General features: G+C 44.6%; 2 protein-coding genes across 3 annotated transcripts in view; one reads left to right on the top strand and one right to left on the bottom strand.

Moving 5' to 3' along the window:
• The window catches only part of LOC109916697 (Na(+)/H(+) exchange regulatory cofactor NHE-RF1-like), a 160873-nt gene that overhangs the window by 95597 nt on the left and 40049 nt on the right, over positions 1-25227 (bottom strand). The gene's annotated exons all lie outside the window — the stretch shown is intronic.
• LOC109916696 (epsin-2-like) overlaps positions 1-25227 on the top strand; it is a 144712-nt gene that overhangs the window by 112462 nt on the left and 7023 nt on the right. Inside the window, exons 3-6 of one of the 2 annotated variants that reach the window (XM_048610820.1) lie at positions 6355-6482; positions 13356-13430; positions 21888-22001; positions 23201-23360. In XM_048610820.1, coding sequence (XP_048466777.1) covers positions 6355-6482; positions 13356-13430; positions 21888-22001; positions 23201-23360 — 477 coding nt within the window. The remainder of the gene's footprint in view (positions 1-6354; positions 6483-13355; positions 13431-21887; positions 22002-23200; positions 23361-25227) is intronic. The other variant, XM_048610821.1, reaches the window with a different exon arrangement.

Genomic DNA, 25227 nt, shown 5'->3' with positions numbered 1-25227 from the left:
CCTCAGCACTGACCCTCTGACAGTGCATCCCTACCTCAGCACTGACCCTCTGACAGTGCAGCCCTACCTCAGCACTGACCCTCTGATAGTGCAGTGCTCCCTCATGACTGACCCTCCGACAATGCAGCCTTAACTCAGCACTGACCCTCTGACAGTGCCGCACTTCCTCAGCACTGACCCTCCAACAGTGCAGCACTCCCTCAGCACTGACCCTCCAACAGTGTGGCTCTCCCTCAGTACTGACCCTCCTACAGTGCAGCACTCCCTCAGTACTAACCGTCCGATAGTGCAGCGCACCCTCAGCACTGACCGTCCGACAATGCAGCCCTACCTCAGCACTGACCCTCTGACATTGCGGCGCTCCCTCAGTACTGTCCCTCCGACAGTGTACCGCTCCCTCCGCATTGACCCTTCAATAGTGTACCGCTCCCTCAGCACTGACCCTCTGACATTGCAGCGCTCCCTCAGTACTGTCCCTCCGACAGTGCAGCGCTCCCTCAGCACTGACCCTCCGAAAATGCAGCACTCCCTCAGTACTGACCCCCCGACAGTGCACCCCTACCTCAGTACTGACCACCCGACAGTGCAGCGCTCCCTCAGTACTGACCCTTCAACATTGTGGTGCTCCCTCAGTACTGTCCCTCCGACAGTGCAGCGCTCCCTCAGTACTGACCCTCCGACAGTGCAGCGCTCCCTCAGTATTGACCCCCCGACAGTGCGGCACGATGCGTGCACTTTAGGTCATGTCAGAAGCTTGATGGCTCCTTGCCAGTTTTTTCATCGCTGCCTGCCTTTTGCCCTTGTTGGAATTTATCCATCCTGACCTGGAACATCTTGTAGTTAAAGGTCCACCCTTTGTGCTGCTACAATTTTGCTGTTCGTCTTTGGTTCCATTTTGCCTTTGGTTAATCCTATCTAACCCCATTGAAGCCATCCCTCTCCCATGTTAGGAGATGTACGTTCAATGATTCATTGTGCTTTTCCATTACTAATCTAAACATCATGCTATAGTGAATACTCTTTCCCCAATGTTTTCCCACAGACCCACTGCCCATCTCATTTCATAAAGTCACAGAGTATATAGCACGGAAACAGACCTTTCAGTCCAACCCGTCCGTGCTGACCATCATCCCAATGAGACCTAGTCCCATTTTACCAACATTTGGCCCATATTCCTCTAAACCCTTCATAATCCCATCCAGATGCCTATTAAATGGTGTAATCATACCAGCCTCCACCACTTCCTCTGGCAGTGCATTTCATTGTCACACCACCCTCTGCATGAAAAAGTTGTCACTCAGATCCCTTTTAAATCTTTCCCCTCTCACCTTAAACATATGCCCTCTAGTTTTGGACTTCCCCATCCTAGACCTTGGCTATTCATCCTATCCATGCCCCTCATGACTTTATAAACCTCTATAACGTCGCCCCTCAGCCTCCAACACCTCCACAGAAAATAGCCTCAGCCTATTCAGCCTTTCCCTATAGCTCAAACCCTCCAGTCCCAACAACATTCTTGTAAATTGTTTCTCCACCCTTTCAAGTTTACAACATCTTTCCTATAGAAGTACGACCAAAATTGTATGCAGTATTCAAAAAGTGACCTCACCAATGTCCTGTACAATCGCAATGTGACATCCCTATGCCTATACTCAGTGTTTTGACCAAAGAAGCAAGAGTGTCAAAGGCCTTCTTCACCATCCTGTCCACCTGCTTTCAAGGAACTATGTGCCTGCACCCCTAGGTCTTTTTGTTTGGCAACACTCCCCCAGGACCCTACCATTAACTGTATAAGTCCTGCCCTGATTTATCTTACCAAAATACAACACCTCACATTTATCTAAAGCAAACTCCACCTCCATTTGTTGGCCCATTGGCCCATCTGACCAACATCCTGTTGTACTCTGATATAATCTTCTTCACTGTCCACCAAACCACCTATTTTGGTGTCATCTGCAAACCTACTAACCAAAGCTCCTATATTCACATCCAAATCATTTATATGAATGATGAAAAGCAGTAATGCTAGGGCTCCATGTTGCCACACTCAGTCAAAGATGTCAAGGGCAGTCAATCATACCTCGCTTTTGGAATTCAGACCTTTTGTCCATATTTGAACTAAGGCTGTACTGAGGTCAGGAGCTGAGTGGCCCTGGCAAAACGCAAACTGGGCATCACTGAGCAGGTTATTGCTAGCAGGTGCTGTTGTGTCACCTTCCATTACCTTTCACGAATGATCAAGAGTTGACTGAGCAGCACGATGGGTCAGTGGTTAGCACTGCTGCCTCACAGCACCAGGAACCCAGGTTCGATCCCAGTCTCGAGTGACTGTCTGTGTGGAGTTTGCACATTGTCCCCGTGTCTGCGTGGGTGCTCTGGTTTCCTCCTACAGTCCAAAGATGTGCAGGCTAGGTGCATTGGCCGTGCTAAATTGCCCATAGTGCCCAGGGATGTATAGGTTAGGTGGGTTAGACATGGGAAATGCAGGGTTAGGGGAATAGGTCTAGGTGGGATGCTCTTCAGAGGGGCAGCTTGGACTTGTTTGGCGTGTTTCCACACTGTAGGAATTCTATGATCCTGTGGCATACTGCTGGTTACAGGCCTCCAGTCCGAAAAGCAACCCTCTACCACTGCCTATCTTCAAGCCAATTTTGTATCCAATTGGTTAGCTCCCCTGGATTCCACGTGGTCTAACTTTACTAGCCAGGCTACTACGTAGAACCTTGTCAAACGCTTTGCTGAAGTCCATGTAGCAACGTCTCCTGTTCTACCTTCATCAATCTTGTTTGTCACCTCTTCAAAAAGCTCAATCAAGTTTGTGAGACATGATTTCCATACACGCAGCCATGTTGACTGTCCCTAATCAGTTGTTGCCTTTCCAAATGCATGTAAATCCTGTCCCTCAAAATCCCCTCCAACAACTTACCCACCACTAACGCACCAACAATGCCTCCTTTTCAGTTGAACTGAAATGTCATGGTCCAGGAAGTTTTCGTTTAGACAAATATTATTCCAATCATCATTTAGGTAATTAAAGTTCTCTGATCTGTGATTTCCCTGCATTTCCCTCTCTCTCTCCTCTCTCACTACAAACACACACACACACACACACACACACACACACAAACACACACATTGGTGACCTATACATGACTCCCCTTTTCAGGTCCAACCAAGTTATGCCAGGGACAACCTCTTGTCCCAACCCTATGCCGTACACCCACACCACCTCCCTCCTTAACTTCCCCATCTTTTCAAAACAATTTGTAATCTTGAATACTGAGCAGCATTTCAGATCCACGTTTCCATTATTGTCATTACAGCATCTTCTCAGATGGGAAAGATGTGGGCTGCTAAATTAAAATCCACAAGCATTCTGAAAGACAATTCATCATGTTTGACAAACCCATTTGAATTCTTTTGATGTGTATGTTGACTTACAAAAGATGTTTGACAGAGTATCACCAGACTTCTTACAATAATTGAAGGGTACAGGCAGCGTGGATAAAAAAAATGATTAAGAGACAGTTAGCAGAGAGTGATGGTACCCAGCAGTTTTTTTGGGTTTAGAGAGAAGGATACAATGGAATGTGTTCTAAAGGGGACAGTGTTGGAGCTATTACTGTTTTGATGTACGTGAGGAACCTGACTTTGGTAGAAAAGACTTCATTTCAAAGTTTGTTGATGGCATGAGACTTTGAATTTATAGTGAAGAGGAGAATAGTAAAATTGAAAAATACTAATAGAGTTCAGAAGGATTTAGTCTGCCAAAATGGGCAGATGAAATTTAAAACATCATACTGTACCCCATGCAACCCCCCTCCCTCACACACACTGTACCCCATCCAACCCCCCTCCCTCACACACACTGTATGCCACCCAACTATCCTCAGACACACACACACACACACTCACATAGTACCCCATCCAAATCCCCGCCCTCAGTCACACTCGGTGTTTCCTATCCAATTCCTAACTAGCATTCAGTGATCTGGTAATTTTCCTCTGTGAAATATTTTTATTGAGAGTCATAGAGTCATAGAGCTGTACAGCATGGGAACAACCCTTTAGTCCAGCTCGTCCACACTGACCAGATATCCTAAATTAATCTAGTCCCATTTGCAGCATTTGGCCCTTTTTCCCTCTAAACCCTTCCTGTTCATATACCCATCCAGATGCCTTTTAAACATTGTAATACCAGACTCCACCACTTCATCTGGCAGCTAATTCAATACCATGCACCATCCTCTGGGTCAAAAAGTTGCCCCTTAGGTCCCTTTTAAATCTTTCCCCTTTCACCTTAAATCTACACCCTCTAGTTTTGGACTCCCCTACCCCGGGGAAAAGACCTTGGCTAGTTACACTATCCTTGCCCATCATGATATTATAAACCTCTATGAGGTCACCCCTCAGCCTCCGATGCTCCAGGGAAAACAGACCCAGCCTATTCACCGTCTCCCTATAGCTCAAACTCTCCAACCTGGCAACAATCTTGTAAATCTTTTCTAATCCTCTGAAGTGTCACAACATCCTTCCTATAGCAGAGAGTCCAGAATTGAATGCAATATTCCAAACAGTGGCCTAACCAATGTCCTGTACAGCCACAACATGACCCGTCAACTCCTATAGTCAATGCACTGACCAATGAAGGCAAGCATGCCATACGCCTTCTTCACTATCCTGTCTACCTAGGATTTCACTTTCAAGGAACAATAAACCTGCACTCCAAGGTCTCTTTGTTCAGCAACACTCCCCAGGACCTTACCATTAAGTGTATAAGTTCTGTGATAAAGTTCCTGACCTCTCCCCTCAGACTCTGTGAGAATCTGAAGTTGATGTTTTATTGTCACAGAGTGCTCAAAGAGACAGCTCCTCCTGAGTGAGGTGAACCTGGAACTCAATTTCTCACTCAGTCAGTGGGTGATGTGTGTGACCCTCTGTCATGAGTACGATCTTCCCACTATATGAATTATTTAAGTCTGTTAGCTGTTTACATTCAACAGCCCTCCAACATTCTGGGTGTTCAGAGCAGCTGTCTCCTTTTCTTGAATAGTAAATAGTGTGTGAGAGTTTACGATGAGGTTGAGGCTTTGAGATCATTGACTTCTCTCTTCTATCAACAAACAAATAAAATGTGAAACTTTGTGCAGTGCTTGGTTCCATTGTCACTGCTAGTTTGTAGAAGTCAGCGAAAAGCATGTACCTGACCTATTGAAAAGGTCATCCCCATCCCCTCAGGCCCTCCTCTGAGCTCCTTTCCTTTCCCTCTCACAGCTAACTAATACAGAGAAGCTCGACAGAACCACTACAGCACCACTGCCTGCAGCTTACAGTGACTTCAGTTCATCACAAAGAGATTCATTGAAAACTGTCTCTCTCCTTCACCTTCTTTCCTGCTAAAGCCCTTTCTCTCCATTTGCCAACACTCTCCTCCTAAAGCCCCCTCTCTCTCCATTTGCCCACACTCTCCTCCTGTACTTGTTCTCCTGGTGAACCCCACTCTTTCCAGATGAACTAGATTCTCTCCCTGAGCAACACTTTCTGCACCTGATTCCATTTCTCTACTCCCAAAATTCACTTTCTCTTGGTGAAACCACTCTCCCCTCCCAACCCCACTCCCCCCTCCCCAAAACCCCACTCCCCCCCCCAAAACCACCTCCCCCACCAAACCCTACTCACCCCCAAATTCTAGTCTCTGGACTGAATCCCACATTTACCCCAAAACCCACAGTCTCTCCTTGAACCCCCGTCACTCCTCATGAACCCCACTCTCCCACCTGCACCCACTCACGCAGTCTCTGCCCTGAACATAGCACAGACTTTCTATCCCAATCTCGCCCAACCTGGAACTCCTTCTGTCAAAACCGAGCCCCCCTCACCGCCACCCCACCCCCCACCGCCAAACTCCCATGGAGACACTCCAATGACCCACCTCGCCCTGCTTTCAGGTTTTCTTCTGTGGTGTTGTGAGTGGAAGCTCTGAGCTGACTGGCCAGTGATTGGACTCAGTCCATCCCACTCTGCTCCTGCTGAAGAATCCTAACCTGAACACCATCTGAAATGGTCCGAGCCACTAAGTGATCTCTGCAGAACCGATTCAGTGTTTGTTCAGTAACACGAGCTGTTGTCCTCATTTGCTTCGTTTTAAATGACCTGTAAATGAGCCCAGTCTCCTCGCTACCGATCAGACTATCAGTGTTACAAGAGTAACCTGACAGATGAGCTACAACCAGCTCCCCACCCACAAACAACACCTGCTAGCCCAGGGTAGGGACAGAGTGCTGGGACATTACAGGCTTTTCCCAGTGCAGCCTCCAATGTCCGAATGTTGATGTTTCTCCGTTTGTTTTGCAGCTTCTCCCTCTTCTCCGAGGTTCAACCCGGATCTGGAGCAGGCCAGACCCCACACCAGTGGTGAAGAGGAACTGCAGTTACAGCTGGCGCTGGCAATGAGCAGGGAGGAAGCTGAGAAGGCAACTCAGGTAAAAGCAACCACCCGGGCAGCAGATTCCTCCATCCGCCAACGGTTTCAACTTCGCCTGTTCCCAACCTGCCCCAATCAGCCCAGCAGCTCTCCGTTCACTGTGTGCTTGTTCACACAGTCAGAGGATCGGAGGCAATGGTCAATGTGGAGGGGACACTACACTGTGAACGATCAGTACTGAGGGACTGCTGCACTGTCAGAGGGTCAGTCCTGAGACAGCGCTGCATTGTGTCAGTATGAGGGGCATGGGAATGGGGTAGGCCATTCAGCCCATCGAGCCTGCTCTCCTAACTAACATGATCATGACTGATTGAACACTTCAATCCTTTCACTCACACTATCCCCATAACCCTGTACGCCAGCAGAAATCAATTATTTATCAACCTCTACATTAGTCTCAATGACTGAGCCTCCATAGTCCTCTGGGATAGACAATTCCAAAAATTCACCAGCCTCGGAGTCAAACAAATTCTGCTCATTTCTGTCCAAAGTGGCATCCTCGTTATTGTTAAATTGTGACCCCCGGTTCTAAATCCCCAACCAGGGGAGCCATTTTACCTAAGCCAACCTGTCAATCTATCTAAACATTTTGTAGCTTTCAATGTGATCACGTCTCATTCTTTGAAACTTTATAGAATACAGGTCCAGTTTGCCCAATCTCTCATCACAGGACTGTCCCACCATCCTGGGAACAAGTCTGGTGAACATTCATTACGCAGTCTCTATGACAATAATATCTTTCCTGAGATAAGGAGACCAGAACTACACACAATACTCCAGATGTAGTCTAACCAAGCTGCTGTACAACTAAAGCAAGACTTCACTACTGTCTAATTCTGGGAGATTTCTTGTATATTCCTCAGATGCAAAATAATCATTTAGTTGCTCTGCCAGTTCTCTATTCCCCGTTATAAATCATCCTTACTCTGCCTTTGGTAAACCCGCATCCGTCTTAGCCAAATGTTTCCTTTATGAACCTGTAGGAGCTTTTACAATCCATTTTAATATTCTTTGCTAGTTTGCATTTGTATATTATACATCCTCTCCTTTTTAATTTCTTGGTCCTTCTTCGCCATATTCTAAAAACTTTCCAATCCTCAGATTTATTACAATTTCTGGCCAATTTATAATCTCTTCTTTTAAACTTCTACAATCCTTAACTTCCTTTGTTAGCCATGGTTGACTGATATTTTTTGAGATTGTGCATCTTGAAAAGATGTATAGTTGCTGTGAGCCATGTCGTCACTTTTCAAAACCAGTCCATTTACCATGTGCAGTCACACCTTGTAAAGTATTTTCCCAATCCAACGCAGTTAACTTGTCACTCATGCTTTCCTGATTTCTCTTGTTCAAATTTAACACCCTTGTATCAGATTGAATCAGCTCACTTTTACACACAATGTAAGATTCTATCATTACATGGTCACTCATCGTTAAAGGGCTTTTTTTCCAGATTATTAATTAGTCCTTTTTCATGACAAAATACTAGATCCAAAATATCCTGACTTCCAACGTGCTGGTCGAGAAGGCTGTCCCTAACACACTCCAGAAACTTGCCCTCTACAGTTTTACTGCTGAACTAATTTACCTTAGTCTGTATGCAGATTGAAGTCACCCAAGCAACAAGCTTCTCTCATTATCTGATTTATAGCATGCCCTACACTACCACTACTGTTTGGTGGCCTTTAAATAACTCCAACTAAGGTCTGCTGCCCTTTGCCATTTCGTTGTTTCACCCAATAGATACCACGTATTGTTTTTCTGATCTGCAATCCCCCCTTTCTAATCGCATCCCTTATCGTAATAACTAAGAGAATGTCAGCACTGAGGGAGAGCCGCACTGTCGCAGGGTCAGTACTGGAGAGTGCCACACTGTTGGAAGGTCAGGGCTCAGGTAGTGCTGCACATTTGGAAGGTCAGGGCTGAGGTTGCGCTGCACTGTGAGAGGGTTACTACTGAGGGAGCGCTACACTGTCGGAGGATCAGCATTGAGGAAGTGCTGCTTTGTCAGAGGATTAGTACTGAGGGAGCGCTGCACTGCTGGAGGGTCAGCACTGATGGAGTGCCACACTGTCGAAGGGTCAGTATTGAGGGAGTGCCGCATTGTCGGAGGGTCAGTATTGAGGGAGCGCTGCACTGTCGGTGGGTCAGCACTGAGAGTGTGCTGCATTGTCGGAGGGTCAGTACTGAGTGGACGCTGCAGTGTTGGAGGGTCCGTACTGAGGGAGTGCCGTACTGTTGCAGGGTCAGTACTGAGAGAGTGCCACACTGTTGGAAGGTCAGGGTTGAGGGAGTGCTGCACATTTGGAGGGTCAGTACTGAGGAAGCGCTGCACTGCGGGAGGGTTAGTACTGAGGGAGTGCTACACTGTCAGACAATCAGCACTGAGGAAGCACTGCACTGGTGGAGGGTCAGCACTGAGGGAGTGCTGCGCTGTTGGAGGGTCAGTACTGATGGAGCACTTACACTATCAGAGCGTCAGTACTGAGGGAGCACTGCACTGTTGGAGGGTTAATACTGAGGGAGCACTGCATTGTTGGAGGGTCGGTATTGAGGGAGTACTGTACTGTCGGAGGGTCAGTACTGATGGGTGCTGCACTTTCAAAGAGTGAGCACTGAGGGAGCGCTGCATTGTCGGAGAGTCAGTACTGAGGGAGTGCTGCATGTTAGAGGGTCAGTACTGTGGGAGTGCTGCATTGTTGGAGGGTCAGCACTGAGGGAATGCTACACTATTGGAGGGTCAGTGCTGAAGGAGTGCTGTATGTTGGAGGGTCAGTGCTGAAGGTGTGCTGTATGTTAGAGGGTCAGTACTGAGAGAGAGCTGCATTGTTGGAGGATCAGCGCTGAAGGAATGTTGCTTTATTGGAGGGTCAGCAGTGAGGGAATGCTGCATTATTGGAGGGTCAGTGCTGAAGGAGTGCTGTATGTTGGAGGGCCAGTGCTGAAGGAGCGCTGCACTGTTGGAGGATCAGTGCTAAGGGAGCGCTGCACTGTTGGAGGGTATGTCTGGTGTAGTCTTTTGCATGAGATCTTAAGCCTAGGCATTTTCCATCTTCTCAGGTGGCTGTGAGAGATCCTATGGTACAATTTGAAGATGAGGGATTCTTCCTGGTGTCCTTCACCAAGCGTCAGTAAAACAGATCATTTGGTCATTGTCACATTGTTTGTGGGACGTTGCAATGTACAAAGTGACTGATTTCTAAACTACAGCAGTGACTTAGTTCACAATTGCTGCATTGGTTGTAAAGCTGTTTGATTTATCCTACGGTTGTGAAAGATGCGAAAGAAAAGGAAATCAATCATTCACAAATAAGTAACAGTCAGGCTTTGTTGATTATGAAATGCAAACTGAAACCAGTTGCCACCAGGGAGTAAGGTCAATGACACTGCATTCCTGGGGACTATTTCAGAGCTTCATTTAACAGCAGTAAGTACTGGATGCTTCAGACTTACTCTGAGCAGTTCTGTGCTTTAGCCAGGAGCATGCTGGCTCAGCCTCGCAATGAAAATTTATCTTTGTTTCTGTGCATCTTCAGCCTTGTATATAATGCACTATATCATTGTGCAAGCCTCCCTCCTCCAATAGAATTGATGGTGGCTATCATTAGTCAGCTAGAGATACAGCTGGCACTGTCCGGTCAGATACAGAGAGCTAGCATTGCCCTATTAGATACAGAGAGCTAGCATTGCCCTATTAGATACAGAGCTAGCATTGCCCGGTCAGTTACAGAGAGCCAGCACTGCCCAGTCAGAGAGAACCTGCATTGCCTGCTCAGTTATAGAGATCTGACACTGCCTGGTCAGATACAGAGAGCTGGCACTGTCTGGTCAGATAGTATGGGAGAGTGCTGTCACTGAAAAGCCATTCAGCGAGGGAGAGAGCTGACACTCACAGGTCCGTTAACGAGGCTGAAATTTGACACTGAGCAGTTAATTGTTGAGAGGGAGTAAGAAAGTGAGCTGTTGCTAACAGTCAGTTAGAGAGAGCTGGCCCTGCCTAGTCAGAACAGCTGCACACTGCCGCCTGGTGAATAAACGGTATAACTGCATGCCAGTAGCATTGAAATTTTAACTGTTATTTGAAGTGTTAAAATTGATGGTAAGACCGAAGGAACTGCGGATGCTATAAATCAGGAACAAAAACAGAAGGTGCTGGAAAAGCTCAGCAGGTTTGGCAGCATCTGTGAAGAAAAAAATCAGAGTTAACGTTTCGGGTCCGGTGACCAGTTCTGAGGAAGTGTCACCGGACTTGAAACCTGCTGAGCTTTTCCAGCCACTTCTGTTGGCGGTAAGGCCGCTCGGGTCTGCTCCTTTTTTAGATGGGATCGTGGCTGATCCAACACTCCTCGCATCCACTCCCCAGAATTTTCCCTGTAACTCTTGATTCCCCTCCTGATCAGGAATCTGGCTCAGCCTTAAATATACCAAGGACTCTGCCCCTACGGCTCTCTGAGGCAAGGGGTTCAAAAGATTCACAAACCTCTGAGAGAAGACATTCCTGCTCAACTCAGCCTTAAATTGATGCCCCTTTATTCTAAGGCAAAGACATCTGGTCCTAGACTCTCCCACGAGGGGAAACATCCTCTGTGCATTTACCCTGTCAAGTTTCTTAAGAAGTCTGTATGTTTCAATGAGATCATCTCTCATTCTTGTAAACTCTGGTGAGTAGAGTCCCAACCTGTTTAGCCTTTGCTTATAAGGCAAACTCTCCATTTCAGGAATGAGCTGCCTCCAATTAAATGATACCTTTTCTTAAATAAGGAAACCAAAACTGCTCACAGTACTCCAGATTGTATACCTTGTGTGGTTGTAGATAAACAATCCCTCATCTTATACTCCAACCCTTTGAAATAAGGGCCAACATTCCATCAGCCTTCCTGATTACCTGCTGCCCCTGTGTGTGAGCTTTCTGTGTTTTGTGTACAAGTCCCCCCAAGTCCCTTTGTGTTGCAGCTTTCTGCAGTTTCTCTCCATTTAAACAATATGCTATTCTTTTGTTCTCCCTTCCAAAATGAACAACTTCACATTTTCCCACACTGTACTCTATTTAAAAAAATGTATTTGTTAATACAATGCTGCATTTCCTTGGAAATCAAGAATAAAATCTTGGGAATGTTATGCCAACATGTCCCTCATTCCTTTAATGTGATGTCTGCTTGTTTGGACACATGGGGTCTGAACCCTTATCCCCTATAGGGATTCAGAGGGCACGAATGAGAAGGCAAGGGCTGTTTCATTGGAGCACTGTGACTGGATTTAGACAAACTCACATTTGGTAGATGAATTAAAGGAAAGTCACTGTAGTTTTACCAAATCATAGGCTGCTCTCCCACTAGAGAGAGAGAGAAAACAGCTGGTGGTGGCTTAAACCTGAGGGTCACCATGCCTCAGGTAAAGGGAGAGACTGAGACTGAGATTCCTTAATGGGAACCTCAGCCTGTGTGGGAATTGAACCTACATATTGGCTCCACTCATCAGCCAGCCAACTGAGCTAACTGCATCTCTAGCTGGGCTATTACATATCTGATTCAGAATTTGAGGTTTTAATGTACAGGTTGGATCAGCATCAAATAACCTTTAACCCCACCCCCACCCCTCCACCCCCATAATAGATGTACAGAACAAACCCCTCTAATAGTGTCCCATCAAATACCCCCAGGACAGACAGTGAGTGGAGCTATGACAATCTTTCATTCTTGTGGACTTAGCTGCATCATTTCCCTTTGCCTATGTGTAATAGACTGCTGTGATGCTTGCACATGTGGATAACTACTGACCCCTGCATAGTTATGAAATGCTGGTGTGTAACTGTGTGAAAGGAGCCTGTGGTTCCTAGCTTCATTACCCAGTCAGGCTGCCTCAGGGTGCCCTGTTGATGGAGAGGCAAGTCAGCCAAGGCTGCACACACTAACCCTGCTCAGTGAGTTCTGTTAGATATGCTGCTGTGTGGATGTTGGCTAACACAGTGATGGGTACTGATGTTAACCCTGTCCTGATGGCATGCACCACTCATTGCAGGGGCTCATATTAAGAATGGGTTTTGATTGAAGTTTCCAGAAGTTTCTCACCCCCATGAGGAAAGCTAGTGGCAGTGTGGAAAGGAAGTAAATCATTCATCTCAGTTTGTTAGTCACACTGAGAGTTCACACACATAGCATTTCACCTGGATGGATCTAATCCACATCTAATCTCCTGTGAGCAGTTCATTAGGGCATTAAAATAAGTTGATTCTATTTTACAATATGTTTTGAACAGGTGTTTATTAGAGTCATAGATGTATAGCACAGAAACAGATCCTTTGGTCCAACTCATCCATGCTGACCAGATATTCTAAATTCATCTAGTCCCATTTGCCAGCATTTGGCCCATATCCCTCTAAACCTTCATATTCATGTACCCATCCAGATGCCTTTTAAATGTTATATTTATACCAGCCTCCACCACCTTCTCTGACCCCTTGAAATCTTTCCCTCTTCACCTATGCTCTTTACTTTTGGACTCCCCTACCCTGGGAAAAAGACTTTGGTTATTCACCCTCATGATTCTATGGTTAGATAGAGAACTTCTGTGAACAACACCAATTTGCCTGACAGACAATCTCCAATTAGGTAACAATCCCTTCATTTTCCAATTTTATGCGATGGAGTTTTACAAGGATTGACATGTGAAGCAACCATTGGCAAACGTGTATGGATGGGACAGTTTGTGGTAGGTGGTCATGTGATGTCAGAACAGAATTGGCTCAATGTAAGGGTTCTTCAGACATTAGCCTGTGTTCCTCTGTCATTAGCTTATGTTCCCGTGATGTTAGCCTGTGTTCGAGCATTGAGTCCGTGATGTACTTGCTAACCCCGGCTTTTACACCTTGTAGCAGCCAAGCACAGAGTCTGATGAAGAAATCCAGCTGCAGATTGCATTGAGTTTGAGCAAAGAGGAGCATGAGAAGGTAGCTTCTGCTCATCGAGCACAGTCACTAATGCTGTCACTGTGTCGCCTTGTTGTGTGTCCTGTGCTTTCAGCTTGTCTGCTCCAGCTGCTCATTGACTAACAGTGGTGCACCTTCCTGCTCACTTTCCTGGGGATAAAGGGGACTGAAGTGTCTTCATGTTGCATCCTTGGCTGACTCATAGTTTAACCATGCATTGAAATGTCTGGCTATCTGTACCAACAAGCTGTGAGAGACCAGGGAACTTCAGGGCAGCATCTGTGGTGCTGTCTCTCTGACTTGGCTTAATTAGGAATGGGAATTAACTTCGACCCGCAGAAAGATTTGCTGGACCTGAGTACAGTGACAGCAAGATTCCCATAAGGGTGGCTGACACTCAATGCTTCATTAGAGAGAGAGAGGTTGTTTGGGTGCAGCTGCAGGAACCTTAATCACAGCGATTACTCCAGTGCCAATCTTCACTGAGACGCATGCCAACATTTAATATACAGGGGTGTCTGGAATCTGGTGCGTTGATTTCTTTTAAAAAACATTTTTCATCACAGGACACGCAAGGCCAGAAACTGAATGACTAAATTAATGGGTGTCAGTAACTTCCATCAAACCCACCATATTCCCAAATGATCCCACTCTATTGACACATTTTCAAGAAGGAAATGTGGCCTCTTTAAATATGCAAATTATATCCTGCAATCCTAAGTAGAGTAAGGGTGTATGTGTCAATTCTGTTGCACAACCAAACTTGGATCTTAAATCCAGGAGCTGGATCCTGGCCCCATTCTCCTTGGGAGCACCCTCCTGGACCAGTTACAAGGTTTTTGTCTTTCCTTGTAGGGTAGCATAGATTGGGGTCTTCCGATCTCTGTGGCTTCACAAACATTAAAATCAGAATCTTTGAACTGGGATCCTCACATCCCTGGCCCAGCTTCACGTCACCTCCATTCCAATTGCAGCAGAACCCATCACTGGGAGCAGAGAGGGGAGAGTGAGCCAAGGATGAAAGGGGGCAATTAGTGAGGGATCAGAGCCTGACCCAGTCATGAGAGGTGCAAGGTTTAGGAAATGACGAGTTTCTGGGTCAGAACGCAATGGGTGAATGGTTGGGTGGTGATATGTCTATGAGTCAGGGTTCAACAGGTGAGTGCTTCAGGGGCTTCGGGAGAGATGGGAATGAGGGATTCGCTGACTGGAGAGGAATTGAAAGGAGAGGAACTGAAGGGAACAGGAGAGGGAAGGAATGAGCTTGGAAACAGGGTGAGATAGGGGAAGAATCGGAGAGAAGCTGCAGAGTGGGATCAATGCTGTTGTAAATTATAAATGAATATGTAAATTATGTAACAGCCATTAATTAAAGGTATAGCCTACAGAGGCTGGAAATCTGAAATAGAAACAGAAAATGCTGGAAATACTCAGCAGGTCAGTTAGTGTGAGTGGAAAGAGAATTAATGTTTGAGCTCTCATCAGAACTGTTCCATTAAAAGGTCATCAATCTAAAACGAACCTTCTACTTCTCCACCAGACGTCGACTGAACTGCTGAGTGCTTTCATCATTTTCTGATATTGTTTCAGAAAATTCTGGAATCGAGAAAAGCCGCCCATTAGTCTGACTGAGCTGCTTTTTAATTCTGGGGCATTTTGTTTTCCCTTCAGTGTTCCTGACAGTCACAGCTTTGCAGAATCATCAACTCCTTGCTGTAAACAGTGAGGAGGAGGGCAACAGACTCACAAAGATGCAGGCAGGCTGGTGAAATGGACACATGAAATTCAATACAAAACTGTACTGTGGTGTATTTTGGTAGGGGGAATGAGGAGGGACAATCTCAACTAAATGGCCCAGTTTTAAAGGGGCACAGAAACAGAGAGATGGTGGGTTTGGGAAAATGTATATACAAAAATCTTTAAAGATTTCAGTACAATTTAAGGAAGCTATTTAAAAGTAAATATGATTCTTGGTTTTATTAATAGAAGCATAGAGTACAAAAGCAAAGAAATTATGATGAACTTTAATAAAACACTGGTTAAGTCTCCCCTGGAGTATTATGCTGAATTCTGGGCTCACACTATCTCCCTCTGCTTTCTTTACAAATCTTGTTTCAAACCCATCCCGAATAAGACAATGAACCCCATGTGCTTTCTTAAGTGCCTTACCAACAGAATGTAAATCAACAAGGTCGAGCTGCATTGTAACAAGGGGGTGATGCAGAGATTGTGGATGGCTCTGAGCAGACAAACCAAATGTACTTCGAAGGATGAGGTTATGGAGTGTATTCAGGGCAGTTTTTGAGAATAATATGTTGAGAAGTCAACCAAGGAACAGGCTATTTTAGTTCTGTTGTCTAATAAGACTTTTAATTTTAACAAATGATCGTACAAGATCCTCTATAGAATTTCATTTTGAGTTTGGGAATAAGGTGGTAATCAATAAATCTGAAATGAGTCTTCAGTTTAAGCAAGGGCAATTGTGAAGGTACAAGGGTGAATTGGCTCAGATTGGGAAATGCGATTAATTTATGATGAAAGATAAGAAACTGCAACATCAAGAAAAAAATTATTACTCTCAATGAATAACAAATTCCTTCAAGACTAAAAATTCCATGGTAAAAGAACCATAGCTAACCAGAGAATTTCAGCATGGTATTAGATTAAAACAAGAGGCGTACAGTTTTGTTTTGAAAAGCACAGAAACCTGAGGATCAGCAGACTTTATAAATAAGCAAAGGATGACCAAAAAATTGACAAAGTGGACCTAGCGAGAGATTAAGAAACAGAATTTAAGAGCTTCTACAAAGAATTTGGCAATGCAAATTTTTTGAAACTGCCTTGAGAATAGAGGGCACACAAATATACAATTAGGACTGGGAGAAACCATTTGACCCCTCAATCATGCTACTCCATCATTCAATATAGTCATGCCTGATTGAAATTTACAGAAACTTGGGTAACTCAGAGACAGGAATGGTTGTTGGAAGTTTCGGGGTTTAGATGCTTTAAAAGAAATAGGGAGGGTGAGGCGGGGTAGTGGAATTGCTAGTTAGGGCTAGTATAGCAGCTACTGAAAGGCAGTTCGAGAAAGATATGTCTACAGAGTCAGTTTGGGTTGAGGTCAGGAACAAGAAAGGAGCAGTCACTTTGTTGGGTTTTTTTTACAGACCCCCTAATAGTTGCAGAGAAGTGGAGGAGCGGATTGGGAGGCAGATACTGGAAAGGTGCAGAAGTCACAGGGTTATAGCCATGGGTGACTTCAACTTTCCAAATATTGATTGGAAACTTTTTAGTTGTAATAGTTTAGATGGAGTGGATTTTGTCCAGTGCGTTCAGGAAGGATTCCTGACACAATATGTAGATAGACCAACATGAGGAGAGGCCACTTTGGATTTGGTGCTTGGAAATGAACCGGGCCAAGTGTTAGACCTGTTGGTAGGACAGCATTTTGGCAGTAGCGATCATAACTCTGTTACTTTTACAATAGCCATGGAAAAGGATAGGTACATACAGCAGGGTAAGGTTTATAATTGGGGGAAAGGTAATTATAATTCTGTTAGGCAAGAACTGGGTAACATAAAGTGGAAACAAGTGCTGTCAGGGAAGAGCACTATAGAAATGTGGAGATTGTTTAAGGAATGCATACTGCGTGTCCTTGATATGTTTGTCCCTAGCAGGCAGGGAAGATACGGTCGAGTGAGGGAGCCTTGGTTCTCAAGAGAGGTCAAACGACTAGTTAAGAGGAAGAAGGATGCTTATATAAGGTTTAGGAAACAAGGATCAGAAAAAGCTCTAGAGGGAGACAAGTTAGCCAGGAAGGAGATGAAGAAAGGGCTTAGGAGAGCTATAAGGGGGCATGAGAAAACCTTGGCACATAGGATCAAGGAAAACCCCAAGGCTTTTTTCACGTACGTGAGGAATAAGAGAATGACCAGAGAAAGGGTAGGGCCGATCAAGGATTGTAAAGGGAATTTGTGCACGGAGCCTAAAGAGATAGGAGAGGTCCTTAATGAATACTTTTCTTTGGTATTCACAACTGAGAGGGACCTACTTGTAGAGGAGGACAGTGCGAAACAGGCTGGTAGGCTAGAGGAGGTGGATGTTAGAAAGGAAGATGTACGAGGAATTTTGAGGAACTTGAAGACAGATAAGTCCCCCGGGCCTGAAGGGATTTAGCCAAAGATTCTATGCGAAGCGAGGGAAGAGGTCGCAGGGCCTTTGGCAATGATCTTTTCGTCCTCACTGTCCACAGGTATAGCATCGGGAGATTGGAGAGTGGCAAACGTCATTCCCCAGTTTAAAAAAGGGAATAGGGATAACCCCAGAAATTACAGGCCAGTTAGTCTTACATCATTGGTGGGCAAATTATTGGAAAGGGCTCTGAGAGATAGGATTTATGATCGCTTGGATAGGCACAGTTTGATTCGTGATAGTCAGCATGGATTTGTGAGGGGTAGATCATGCCTCACAAACGTTATTGAATTCTTTGAAGAGGTGACCAAACACGTGGATGAAGGAGGAGCAGCGGATGTGGTATACATGGATTTAAGTAAGGCGTTTGATAAGGTTCCCCATGGTGGGGTCATGCAGAAAGTAAGGAGGCATGGGATAGGATGAAATGTGGCAGATTGGATTCAGAATTGGCTGACCCTTAGAAGGCAAAGGGTGGTAGTGGGCAGAAAATATTCAACATGGTGCTCAGTTACGAGTGGTGTACCACAAGGATCTGTTCTGGGTCCTCTTCTATTTGTGATTTTTGTAAATGATTTGAATGTAGGAGTGGAAGGATGGATTAGTAAGTTTGAGGACGATACGAAGGTGGGTCGAGTTGTGGATAGTGTGGAGGGCTGTTCTAGGATACAAAGGGACATTGATAGGATGCAGAGCAGGGTTGAGAAGTGGCAGATGGAGTTTAACCCTGAGAAGTGTGAGTTGATTCATTTTGGAAGGACAAATTTGAAAGCAGAATACAGGGCTAATGGAAAGATTCTTGGCAATGTGGAGGAGCAGACGGATCTTGGGGTTCATGTCCACAGTTCCCTGAAAGCTGCCATCCACGTGGATATAGTTGTTAAGAAGGCGTATGGTGTGTTAGCTTTCATTAATAGAGGGATTGGGTTCAAGAGCCGTGAAGTTATGCTCCAGCTATACAAAAGCCTGGTTCGGCCACATCTGGAGTATTATGTCTAGTTCTGGTCGCCTTATTGCAGGAAAGATGTGGAAGCGTTGGAAAAGGTGCAGAAGAGATTTACCAGGATGTTGCCTGGAATGGAGGGAAGGTCTTATGAGGAAAGGTTGAGAGAGCTAGGGCTTTTCTCTTTAGAACGACGAAGGATGAGAGGTGACTTGATAGAGGTGTACAAAATGATCAGAGATATAGATAAAGTGGACAACCAGAGACTTTTTCCTAGGGTGGAGGTAGCTGTTACGAGGGGGCATAGTCTTAAAGTGAGTGGAGGTAGATATAGGGGAGACGTCAGAGGTAGGTTCTTTACTCAGCGAGTGGTAGGGGCATGGAATGCATTGCTGGAGAGGGTAGTGGAGTCGGCCTCATTAGGGGCATTTAAGCGGCTATTAGATAGACAAATGGATGATAGTATACAGTAGGGGTGGAGGTTAGATAGACCTTAGGTTTAGGGTAAAAGTTCGGCACAACATCGTGGGCTAAAGGGCCTGTACTGTGCTGTACTGTTCTATGTTCTATGTTCTATGAAATGTAGCCTCGAATCCACTTTCCTGCTGACTCCCTTGTCATTCTAAAATCTGTTGACTTTTGTCTTAAACCACTCGATAACCCTACCTCTGGAGAGACGTGTCACAGACTCATTGGAATTACAGGGGAACTAAGACTAATGAGAGTGACGAACTTAAAATTATTAAAATACATAAAGAACCAATACTACTGCAACGTGCTTCTAGTACTGGAGAAATTGATGGCACTAAAAGCAAATAAATCCTCAGGGCCAGTTACCCTGACATCAGAAGGGAAATACTGAAATCTATTATTAAGGAAGCGGTAACAGAACTCAAGAAAAACAAAACATGATTACACAGAGTCTGCATGGCTTTATGAAAACGGAATCATGTTCAGCAAATCCATTAGAGTTTTTTGAGAATGGAACAAGCAGAGTAGATAAGGAGGGAACCACTAGATTTAGCCCATTTGGATTTTGGAAGATACTTGATAAGATGCCACATGAAAGAGATTCATACAAGATTAGGGTTTGTGCATTTTGGTGTAATATATATAACAATAGATTGAGGATTGTCTAACTGTCAGAAAATATAAAGCAGGAATAAACAAGTCAGGTTGTAACTAATAGACTTGAGCCTTGGGTATTTCCAATCTTGATTAATGACTGTGTATTAAGTCCCCATAAAGGGGCTGAGTGCAATGTAGCCAAGTTTGTTGATGATACACAGTTAAGGGAGAAAGCAAAGTGTACAGAATAATTAAACTGCAAAGTGATATAGCCCATTTGAGGAATTGGTTAAGTAGGTGATATCCTAATCCAAAAATTGATATGTTTGTCTAAGATGGGGTGAAACAAAACTTCACTAAATTGCTTCCTGGGATAAGAGGGCTGTTGTGTAAGGAAAGATCGGAGTTTAGAGGGATGTACTGATATGTATAGCATAAGAGGTTTTGACGGACTAGGACACGTTGACAGATTGATAAATTTTTGGACATTAAGGGATGAGGGCCATGGGAATAGTGCAGGAAACTGGAGCAGAGATCGAAGATTAGCAGTGCTGCAATGCTGGGAGTGATGGTCTCTGAGATAATGAACACCCCAATGCAGTGAGCAGGCTCAAGGGCTCTTACATCTCATGTTTTTTTTATCAAAACATTCTTCCACTTTTAAGGATTTGTAAATAGGCAATCCAGACCACTCTGCTCATGCATCTGTCTCTCAAAATAGTACCATTTAAATCATACTGCCTGTCTGTGTTAGTTTGCCTGAAAGTGTAACACTTCTCCACATTAGATTTTATCTGCTGTGTGTTTGCCTAGTTTGCCACTCTATGTGTATTTGTCACTATTTACTACATTAGCAAGTTTTATATCGTCCTCAGATTTGGAAATTATGCTGTCTGCACCCAAATTCATGCCATTTACATCAAACAATATTGGGGGAACCTACATCATTATCCTCTCACAAGTGGAGAATCATTATAGCACAGAAAAAAACAATTTACCCATCAGGTCCACCTCTCATAAGGAGCAATTTATGTAACTCCTCCATACCCTCCTCATAACCTGCACATTATTCTCCTGTCAAAATATCTTCTGTTCATCACTACTCTCCATGTCCTTTGCCTTAGCCAATTTCACACCCAGATTACCATCATTCCTTTAATCCCATGTGCTTCTATTTACCGACTAAGTCTGTTTTGTAGTATTTCATCAAGTGACTTTTAAAAGTCCATGTACATAACATCTACTGCACTACCTTCATCACCCCACTCTGTTACTTCATCAAAGAACTCAGTTGGGTTATTGAGAGATGATTTATCTTTAATAAATATGCAGCCTATACTTTAGAAACCTGAATAAAGTGCAAATTCATTTTGTCCTTGACAATGACCTCTAGTGATTTTTCCTGTATTCACATTAGACTGATCCATAATTGCCAGTTTACATGACTCCTGTTTTTGAATGAGGTGGGATGTTTGTGATCTTTGGGTTTCTGAAGGCACTTTGAGTCCAATGAGGATTGAAAATTAAAGTCAGATTTTCTAGTGTCTCCACCCGAACTGCACTCAGCAACTGAGAGCAAAACTCATCGGGCAGTTTGTTAATTTGAGTGATGCCAATTTACTTAGCATTTTCTTTCAATTTATTCTTATTCTAAGTAATATCTCTGTTCCACCTGGGTAATCAAGCTGGGTAAAGCCTAGACTCAAACTTGAACAGTGAAGTAACTGGGGCATCATATATCAACCCAGAGCTGGCAATCCAAGGAAAGCATGTGAGGTATTTTGATCCAGTGAATCAATGGTGGCAGAGTCAGTGTCATCTGGTTTGGTACCTGGTGACTTGATGCCACATATCATTGTGAATCTCTACACTTGTGTTTCTTGGTAGATCCACTTAAGAACGTCAACAATACTGTAGGGTTCTGGGGCAACTGGCTGAACTTTGAACCAGTCGACCCACTCAAAACTTTCACCTTGGTCAGAAACAGTGCCACAGAGTGGTCTCACTAAATTTTTGTATAAGAGGTTAGAGCTGCCATCTCAGTCATTTTGAGTGGGTGTAGCAAAACCATTGTAAGAAGATGAGATGCTTCTTGAAATGAAGGTAGTTCATCCTGTGACACCATAAAGGAATCTGCTCGATCCATGCCAAGTGTTTATGATAGAATCTATTGGGAAAATGGGACAATTTCTCTAGCTTCTTCTTTCGACACATTTTGCTTTTTTCAAGTGTTACTTAACCCGTGAAGATTTTTGTTGTCTCTTATTTTGTAGGAACTAAGAGTGAGGTCATCCCTTGATGAGGATGATGAGAAAGAAGACGAAAATCTTCAGCGAGCATTGGAACAAAGTCGCAAAGAGAGTGAAATAGCCGAGAGGAAAAATGAGGTATATACAACTCTCCCTCTGCCAAACTGGTGCCAACCTCCATAAAAACAATGCAGCTGTCAGCCAGGGCTGGGTTAGCAAAACACTCACTCGAAATCATCAGGATCAATTACCACTGCTCAGACTGGAGTATATGGTTCAGTCTGACAATGAAAGTCCTGGCCAATGCAGCAAACTTTGTTTTAACCAGTACCTTATGAACCAGCACTCTTGATAAACCAGCAAAAATGATATACCTCAAATACCAGAAGTTTACTGTACTATCGCCATCTCCATGATGTCTGAATAGTCAGTTGAGGGTGCAAGTGAGAAGGTGCTCTGTTGGTTAAGTTTTACTGAAGGCAAGGTTGCATTATTATTTAAGTGATTTATGCTGTAAATAAAATGTGTCTCTCTTACTTAGTGTGTGTTTTTACATTGATTATGTGGACCTCTTCATTATCCAGACTATTTGATCAACCAGCCCACTCCTGGTCCATTAGGTGCCAGTTAATAAAAAGTCTACTGTATTTATCCCTTGATCCCCATCACAAAACCAAATAATCAGGTCAGTAAAATCATTGATGATTGTGGTTTAGTGCGTTTCTTTATGTAACTGTAATGGCTACACTTTACAAGTAATTCAGTGGCCATGAAGCCCTTTTGGATATCCTGGCAAAGTATCAGTCACTGTGTATACGTGAGCCTGTGCTGACCTGGAATGTATTAATGATATTCCAATAGTCACAGGGTAAAGAACCTGTGTCTCTTAACTTACCCTCAGTTACTGAACCTCACCCTCTCCTTCCTCTTCACCCTGAGGTTGTAATTTTTGGTGGGTGATATTTTATAGAGGCTCCAGGCATCCTCCTTTACATCAGCCAATGTGCATATGTAACAATACCAGGGGTTGACAAGCAATTCTACACTGGCAGCATCACGACGCTAAGGTGCTACAATTAACTCCAACGTCCCTGGATGAGAAGTTCAACCAGGGTTCCTGCACCATTTTGCTCTGCAGTCAGTGAGAGCCATGATGGCCAAATAACCTGGGGCACACATGAACAGGTGAGATCTGGGCAGCCTGCTTTTAACCAAATGGAGCCAGATTCTAATCAACTACTTCCAGAAGGGGAAGAGAGACATTGGAAGGAGAGAATATTTGGAATTGGCCAAAGTTGCCCACTTGTCTCACAGTTTGTGTTTCATCCACTGTCTAGTCTTCCCTGTTGGAGCTGGCTGATATCTTTGGGGCGCCAGTGACTGCAACCGAATCCAGGACTGATCCATGGGATAGCTCCACCCAAAGTCATCCATGGGCAAGCAGAAATGTGGCCTCACCTCCCTCCGCAGCCTATCTTGACCTCTGGGATACCCTGGGTAAGGCTTTCCAATCGCAAGCTTCATTGCGAGTCACCACTCAAACTTCATGGTATGGGTTTGATTGTATGAACATTAATAAGGAGCCCCAGTCCTCAGCTCCCCACACCCTCACTGCCAGTACCAACAAACTAAAACACTTTGCCACTCCCCAAGCAAGCCATTCCAAGAAATCCTGGTTACTGCCACATTGATAGCATTAGTCTGTGCATGCTGTATCTCAGTTAGGCTGGCGTGTCAATAACTCTCCTGTGTCCCTGGTTCCCATGGGAGGCCAGAGAATGTCCAGAATCCTGAATCATCGGAAGCCTCACTCTGGAACTGTCTGCTGTCCTCCTCCAGAATCCTGGCAATAGGAGCAGGAGGAATCTCTGAGCAGAGAGAATCTGGCTCAGTGATCACCCTCCAGCAGTCAGTCCTGTTGGAGATGTGTGCAGGCAGCCAATCAATGAGAGCAGAATTCCTCGTAGCTCTCAAACGTTAAGCTGCCAATTGATACTCCCCCCGAAGACTATCAAACTCAGAGGTGCCGGAATCTGGCAAACTGCCTAGTGCCTGTTAATCATTTAGCTGAGATGTAAAACCCTTGCACTGACAGGATAACATATTTCCTCAGCATGTCTTCATATGTCTTAATGCACTCAAATTCATGTTTAAAATGTAACAATCAAACAAGCTCCCTCTTCTCAATGACCTGCCTAACTCAAAGCTACCTTCTCTGGTCAATATATACATTCAGATTCCTACAGTTCCATGCGCTATAACATTGGCCTTATTCAAAACCTTGTAATTAGGACCCGAGCTATCTGTTCACTGTGCAAGCTTGATTCTGAAATAGAGCACATTGAAACATCTGGGGTGGCACAGTCGCTCATTGGTTAGCATTGTTGCCTCACAGTGCCGGGAACCTGGGTTCAGTTCCATCCTCAGGTGGCTGTCAGTGTTGAGTTTGCACATTCTCCCCGTGTCTGCGTGTGTTTCCGCCGGGTACTCCAATTTCCTCCCACAGTCCGAAGATGTGCAGGCTAAGTGGATTGGCCATGCTAAGTTGCCCATAGTGTCCAGGGATGTGTAGATTAGGTGGGTTATAGAAGAATGGGCCTGAGTGGGATGCTCTGAGGTTCGGTGTGGACTTGTTGACCCGAATGGCCTGTTTCCACACTGTGGGGATTCTATGATTGAAAACCTTCTGTGGGAGGTTGGCTACCCTAAACAGATCATTCCTTGCTATATATCACTCAGACTGAGAGTGGGCCTAAGACTGTCACTTATGGTCCTGAAATATACCCCGTCTACCTCAGATTACCCTAAATGGGTGAGGTATCTCAAAGGTTTAAGCAGTAGGTAAAGCCAGTTGCTTCATACTGCTTCTATGTATGAGCAGTACCAGTAGTGTTTGCCACCAACAGGATGTTGCCGTAAATCAAAAAGATGTTCTGTCTATCACAGAAATGAGAAAATATAAAATTTAAACGAAGCTTGGCAATTGACTGAGAGTCATTATTAACTGGTGCATTACACATGGCAACGCTTCTACCAATCAGAATCCACTGGTCAACCAATCAGTGCTCTCCTCTCATATAGTACATGTTGTTTTCCCTTTACACTGATATTTCTTGCAATCTGCCTGGATGAGTACAAAATGAAAACCTTTGACAAAATGTGTCTTTTTTCAACAATACTCAAGAACAACATAATTCTTCTTGTTGCTCTGGTGAGCATTTCATTAGCTTTGGGAAGGTGGAGTTCCTATTGACATCCAAAAACATTAAAGTGTAGGCCCTCCCCTTTCAGACTGTTGGATGGAGTTTGGGGGGGCGGGGGATGGTGGTGGTGGCGGGGGAAGGGAGGTGCTCAGTGCTTCTCC

Source organism: Rhincodon typus, chromosome 23 (genome assembly GCF_021869965.1).
Source record: "Rhincodon typus isolate 14 chromosome 23, sRhiTyp1.1, whole genome shotgun sequence".
In the NCBI taxonomy this organism is placed as follows: Eukaryota; Metazoa; Chordata; class Chondrichthyes; order Orectolobiformes; family Rhincodontidae; genus Rhincodon; species Rhincodon typus.
The sequence above is the reverse complement of the archived record's forward strand: the minus strand, read 5'-3'. Positions and strand labels throughout refer to the sequence as shown.